General features: G+C 36.0%; 1 protein-coding gene across 1 annotated transcript in view; it reads right to left on the bottom strand.

Moving 5' to 3' along the window:
- Positions 1-1790: 1790 nt before the first annotated feature.
- LOC103387791 (solute carrier family 18 member 2) overlaps positions 1791-7113 on the bottom strand; it is a 20397-nt gene continuing 15074 nt past the window's right edge. The window contains exons 12-16 of the mRNA XM_008322562.3: positions 6360-6411; positions 6217-6280; positions 5988-6107; positions 4009-4142; positions 1791-3028 (exon numbers count right to left, since the gene is read on the bottom strand). Of these exons, the coding sequence (XP_008320784.2) occupies positions 2921-3028; positions 4009-4142; positions 5988-6107; positions 6217-6280; positions 6360-6411 (478 nt within the window). The 3' untranslated portion in view covers positions 1791-2920. The remainder of the gene's footprint in view (positions 3029-4008; positions 4143-5987; positions 6108-6216; positions 6281-6359; positions 6412-7113) is intronic.

The raw sequence follows: 7113 nt of genomic DNA, 5'->3' as shown, positions 1-7113 counted from the left end.
CGTACGCTAAGGGAAAAAAAATGCTTACAAGGAATATACTGCATTTAATAAAGCCCTAAAATAATAGAAAGCCCACTGTACAGCTACAGAAGATCTGTGGTTCGATTTTCAGGAACTTGACAAGTTTCTTCAAATACATGAAGGCAAATTATTGATAATGTCACCAAGAAACAATCTCGTCTGTTTAATTCCTACAAATGATTTGTTTCTGGTTCTCTTTACGACAGTGCATCAGTTAACTACCCTTCCACTAGGTAGCAGCAGAAGGCTGTGAAAACCAAACAAAATGAGAGACCTGTCGAAGATCTTTTCGTGTTTCTTTCTTGAGTTTAGTCAGTGTATCACCATTTTGTTTAGCTACACAGACCCAGGTTTCACACTAAGTAAAATATGAGTAAATTAAAAAATGGACGGTTATTGTTATATGGTTATATAGTTTTATTACATTGGTGACATTTGTGGTTGGTTTCTGTGCCATAAAATTGATCGAATTTAAAACACGTAAGGTGGCTCAATATGATCGGGAAATGTATATGATGCCATTGTTTGCTGCAAATAACCAATTAGGAGTAGTAGAGGTGTTTTTCTGTTGTTGTTTTTTTTGTTTTGTTTTTTGATTTCTGGATAGCAACCCCAAACCTTAACTTTTGTGGAAGCCACGGATTTTAAAGGAAAGGAAATGGGAATTACTTTTCAATATCAAGCAGCAGAGTTATGGCCTTTTGAGAAATGGATAACGATAACGTCACGGGGTGTTAATACATTAGTCATATATTCAAGTGTTGTACAACAGAGCACATAATTTATTTCATAAATTAGATAAAAATAGAGTACAACCCCAACATGTTTGTAGATGGAACATACAAGTGGAAATCCTGTGACCGGCTTCCTTCAAAATAAACAAACAAACAAACAAAAAAAAAACATTTCCAAATGTTCTTTGTACTTTACTGGAAATAATAAATTCATGAAGACCATATTCTTTCGATCTCTAAACTTGGACAGTTACAAAAGGTAAACATTGAGGAGGCACTGAATGATCACCACACACACAAACATGTACATGTCAAAATAGTTCTCTTTTTTTTTAATGTTTTGCACCTCTCTTTGCTGGAGTCCTTTTTACCTACTCAACACTTTTCTTGATGAGCTTGTCTTGAACAAATGAATACCCTTGAGAAATATCTTCACCTAAGAAACACCCATCCTAAATATTGACAAATGTTTAAGTGATGTTCCAGTATCTGTTTGCTGTTTTTATTTGTTGGTGCTTGAGCATCAATTATTCCAATGAGTGTTACCATAATTAGTGTATTTGTATAATTGTATTATTATCCCAACCTGTTTTGAGCCACAGCACATATTTGACATTAGTAAATTCGCTTGGTGTCGAACCAAAAAAAAAAAAAAAAAGCATACGTAATGAAATATTTAATATAATGTAATGAGCTTCTAAGTTTCAATTGACTTCACAATTCTCATACTTAGTCTGAAACCTGGGCCTGTTCAGTTGAACAGCATGCTGACATAGTTGCAGGAATTGAAGAAAGCCACACAAAGTTGTTCTTACTGTTGCATACACAAACACATGGTTTTTTACGGTAAAGCTAATAATCTCTCACTATCGCTCGCTAATGTGCCGTGGCACAGTGGTTGGGGATCACTGTTTTAGGCTATTATATATATATATATACATATATATGTATGTATATGTATATATGTATATATATATATATATATGTATATGTATATATATACATATATATGTATATATATATATAGGGGTGCAACGATACTTAAAATTTTTGGTTCAGTTCAATACTTAAGTGTCACGCTTTTATGGATTAAAAATTCCCATTTCCATAAAAATAAATTATATCTGGTTTAGTTATACCTGCTTAGAAATATCGAACGAATATAGCATCTTGTCAAAATAATAACAAAACAAATGCATCTGATAAATCATTCTTCTTCTGTGGTGCATTCTTATATTACAAAGACTTACTAAACGTACTTACTAAATACACAAATGCTAACGTATTTAGTAATAATAAATAGAGAGATCAAAAGAGAATCTTTAATGAACAGCGACCGTAGTCCGTTTCTTAATCAAGAAGGGACCACCTTAGAAATTTTTTTAAGGTGGCATGCCCAGAAACTAAAGATTCATGGTAAGGTATATATTGACTGGCCACATTTAAGAATCTTTCTGGGTAGTATGTGTGACTTTTATTGTCCTCACTGTCATTTAGTTGTAATAAATAATTGTTTTTGAACATTTATCATAATTGAATTTTCAAATCAAAGTACAATGAATCTCACCCCTAATTTGAGTTATTGGCCATGTTGCATCGAGTGGTTTTCGTGGCACCTCAGTGTAAATGCATGTAGGGAGGCACAGCTTAGTGGATCTGAACTCAACGACGTTGCCTAAGGAGAAGTAGTCGAGCACAGATCCACTGAGCCGAAAGATGTATTGTTGCACCCCCTTAATATGTCCTTACATGTACATATATAGTTTGATTTTTGTCCAATAAATGACCTCCACATAGACAATAGATGCCCAGCACCTTCCATTGACTTTACATAAACTTTACGCCATATATATTTACCCCATTCACCACTAAAATGTAAACACACTCTTCACTTACTGTCAGCACCTTCCTTTGTCTAAAGTGCTTTATGACGCATGTCTTCAAATTAAATAAGGCTGTTGGCAAAACAAATCTCTCACACAAAGCACTTGCAACCACAGGGCAAAAACAAAACTTTGGTTTGCTCCAGTATACTACAACGAAGAAGACACTAAACAGTGAAGACCGACGCTGGGACATTCAGATAGAAATATCTTGGCTGATGTTTCAATGCTATTTTTTCCCTAGGTTCCCTTTTTTCTACATCTGCATCACTGGTGTGATTGTTAATCGTATTCGTCATATTCTTGGTCCATGGTTTCAGCCTGATGGTGACCTCCAGGTGTTGAGTACGTGGTCATCTTCATTGAACTGTTGGTGTCCGACAATATAGCCTGAAAAGACGAGAAATGGAAGAGACTGATTAAGTCACCAAAAAAGTACTAGATATTGATTTTTTTATACTCTCTTTTTCTCTTTCGGCCGACCGATAATATCGGCCGATATTAGCATAATTATGTAATATCTGTCAAATGTGTTTTTTCCTGCGATATTGAAAACCCTTTAACACAATACCTGGGTCTCGCAAAATGATCAGAACCTTTATTGAAACACAATTGCAGTAACTCTTTCTAAACTCCTTTATTGCTCTCACCACGGCTTCTCCCAAAACGCCTTTTTCCTCCTCTCACACATGCTCTAACTATGTAATTCTGCCCCTTAGGGGGCCAAAAAAAAATTATTAAGAAACACTGTTTTAACCCTTGGTGAGCAGGAAACACAACTTTCACCACTGCCCCTCTATATCGGTATCTGTTGATATCATAATTGGAAATGAAATGTTTGTTATGGGATATTGGCGAAAAGTTCATATCGGAGATCCCTAGTTACAGCGACACTTGACACAGCAATGAGAGCCGCAATAAATGAAAGTGATTAATAATCATATAATCATTAAAACAAACTCAAAACAAATACCTCCGTGGGCTGTTATTTGTCTTTCGGCTCCGGCAACATATCAATTTTTGGTCTGTTTATTTTCAATGTTAATTCATCCGAATTGATCATTAATCGTGCCTAGTTTCGACCATGATTAATCATGATTCATTGAGATTCATCCGAATGAATTTTCCTTTGATGATCATAATCATACATTTGAACAGACTTTTGTTTTTTTTTAGCTTGAAAACAATTGTTTCTTCCATAGATTCTGTAGATTTCTCAGCAGGGGCAATAGCTCCATAAATCCCAACAGCATCGCTCTTTTATCCAGGCCTTTTAATTGTGGTTCTTTTTTATATATATATATGCATTTATTTAAAAAAACATGAACTATCAATAATCAGGGTGTATTAATGTTTGTTATTATTCTTACAATTTTCTCTTCCTGTCCCGGTGGATCCCTGAGGAAGACACACAGTGGTGCATACAAGACACACACGACTCCTATTATGGTCATCAGCCAGGGAAAGCCAATGGTTGCAGCTATGGGTCCTCCAATTGATGGCCCTGTACAGCACAAAGACAGATCTTTCAAACACAGTATTGTAAATACTTGTATCCCAAAAAATAAAAAATGTACCTAAAATGATTTTTTGTGGCCTAGCCTTCATATTTTCGTATTGTATTTGTGAAGTCTGATAGATAAAATGCTTAGTATATCCAGTAATTCCAGTTGCACTTGTCTATTCATCAAACAGTGAGTCTTCGTTTTTAAGAAGAAAGTTATACAAAAGGTAATGTCTAAAATGACGCACCTGCTCTACTCTTCCAATCTAAGTTTGAGGTTTTACCTCATGTTCTTGTCATTTTCGTCATATCAATAATTCGGTCGTTTGGATTTGTCATAAATGGAAACAGGTGTAAAACAGTTAACGTACATCTACCTGTGTTCTCTTCGTGTTCCGGCAATGTACAGAAAAATGTTTTTATATTTATTTATGTTTAGGAATTTAATTAACCTTTAATTTACCAATGTCACAGATGGAGTTTTCATAAACATTCTGCACAGAAATCTGCAGAGAACAGGGGCAGTGAACACACCTTTACTAATGCACTTCCTGTTTCTGTTTAGAGTTTTGGGTAATGAAGAAGACTTGCTTTCAAACTTTTGTTTGAATCGGGCATTGGCATCCTCAACAGAAAATGTCCTTTTGCTGCTCATTTGACACCGGGGTGGTGTATCGGGGCCAATTTCCCGAAGCAGTTCGATTTTGATTCATATGGTGGCAGGACGATTAATCACGATTCGATTCAATCTTTAAAATAATTAATTTAAAAATATTATAATATATATATATATAAGTTATCTTAAAAATACTTTTACTTTGTTCTGTTTGTTTCCTGCGGGGGGGGGGGGGATCATTGTTGAGTTTGTGGTCCGTGTGTGGTGTCCATAGTCCCGTACTTTACTTTACTGTCGGTTGCTCTAGTTACGTAAACTCGACGACAACGGCCTTTCGTGCGCAACTGAAATTGGGTGGTAATTGGCCTCCAATTCAACTCTTGTGAAGTTTGTCCAAGTGGATTTAAGGCTAGCAGCCCGTTCGCGCATGAAGCAAACCGAGCGGCAGTGCAAATCCGGGCTTGTGAACGTTAACTGGACAGAAACATTGCCCTGTTTCATCAACAAAAGACTACAGCGGTTAATGGGGGAAAAGTGATGTCATTTAAATCAATATTGCAAAATTTGAATTAAATCATTCCTAAATCAATTTAATACATTTGGAAGAGAAGAGCAGAGTGAATGTAAAACAGTCAGAAATAGCAGAGATGACACGTTTTGCTAGACACCATAATGTCTCTACTGTGTGTCGCAAATACATACTTTTCAGTACTAAGTAATGTTAGCTACTCAGGTGAGGTTTCACCCTAAATGAAGATCATCAAATCTGTAAATTGTCGAGTTTTTGTGATATTTTGTAGGGATGTCCGAAATTAACTTTTGTGACGATATCCTATCTAGTGTCCAAACACTTCCAATTTCCAATTCAAATATCAACCGATACCGATATAGCGGTAAGATGATGGTTAGATGATTCAAGCAGTGTTTCTCAATTATTCAAATACTATTGAGTGCCTGGTAATGTTTTTTTCATTTATTTATCTGTACAAACCACTGTATTAGAAATTAGATAAAAATTGAGACAGACATACAGCCATTTCTCCCCAAACCTATTTTTCATGACATCATTGGGCAAAATCCAGGCATTTCGTAATTTGGTTCTCATTATTGGAGGAAAAACCGATAACTATTCTTACAGATATTACATAGCTACGCCAATAACAGGCTGATATATGAATATCAGTTGGCCGATATTATCGGACATCCCTAGTATTTTGGCTTTTCCTTACCAAAAGCGAATCCCAAGCAGAAAGCCACATCAGCAATGGCATACACGCTTCCATAAACAGACACATGTCGCAGGTCCACCAGGTACCCCATTATGGGCATCATGGAGCAATCAACCATGCCTGTAAGACATCGCACACAACAAAGGTGTCAGAAACCTACGGTATCAGCAAACATAAAATGTTCATTACCTGTTAGAAATGTTAGGCTGAGCAATGTATTACCACATACCTAAAGCAAAGCCAATACCAATGTTTGGAAGAATAAGTCCATACAAATCTCTGGCTATTGGAACCTGCAACGGACATGTCGTTGATTTGGCAAAGAACTGTAGTGAACTATAGTACCCTGATAAACTCTTATAGTGTACTCACACAAATCGCACTGACTCCAACCAACACCATTCCGATCATAGCACAGAGCCATCTGTATGAAAAAGAACATATCAGAGTGGCAGCTGCACAATATACAGAGTTGAACGACACGCTTTCCGCGTTCCGTGTTTTGCCGTCCGCTGTGGCTAACTCCATGTAGAAGCAATAGATTCCCAGTCAACGGGTTTCCTAATTATTTTGCAACATGTAATGTAAATTTTGAGTTACGTCACCACTAGGAATTGAAGTAGTTGAAGTTGTCCAACATCTAGTAGTGGTTCAAACACCTTTTTTTAATCACTTAAATGGTGAATATTACAGTACACCGTTTTTGGATTTCATGTTTTGAAATACTTCATTCTTTAGCAAATGAGTTGTGATTTGTACTACAGTGTATCTATTTAACTATTTAATCTAAAAACACGACAGTATATCAACAAAGAATTATCATGAAAATATTGAATTCATCAGTAATTCCCTGAATTTGGAAAAGCATTGCTTTGGAAAGATCTCAGCTGCTTTTTTCTATTTTTGGGGGGTAAAAAAAAACAACCCAAAAAATCTTTGATCTATTTTTCTTAAAAAAAGTGAAATGTTGTGTTTGTCAACATACAAAACCCCCTAAGCCTGAGTGACCAAGTCAAACACGGAGGAATTACAGATGCTTTGTATCATTAATGCTTAAATGAAGGCAACCTCACAAACACCGAAAACTCATTTAGAGGAGCGGAAACAGATGCCACATCCACAGAGG

The sequence above is a fragment of the Cynoglossus semilaevis genome, chromosome 12 (assembly GCF_000523025.1).
Source record: "Cynoglossus semilaevis isolate Cse_v1.0 chromosome 12, Cse_v1.0, whole genome shotgun sequence".
Lineage (NCBI taxonomy): Eukaryota > Metazoa > Chordata > Actinopteri > Pleuronectiformes > Cynoglossidae > Cynoglossus > Cynoglossus semilaevis.
The sequence above is the reverse complement of the archived record's forward strand: the minus strand, read 5'-3'. Positions and strand labels throughout refer to the sequence as shown.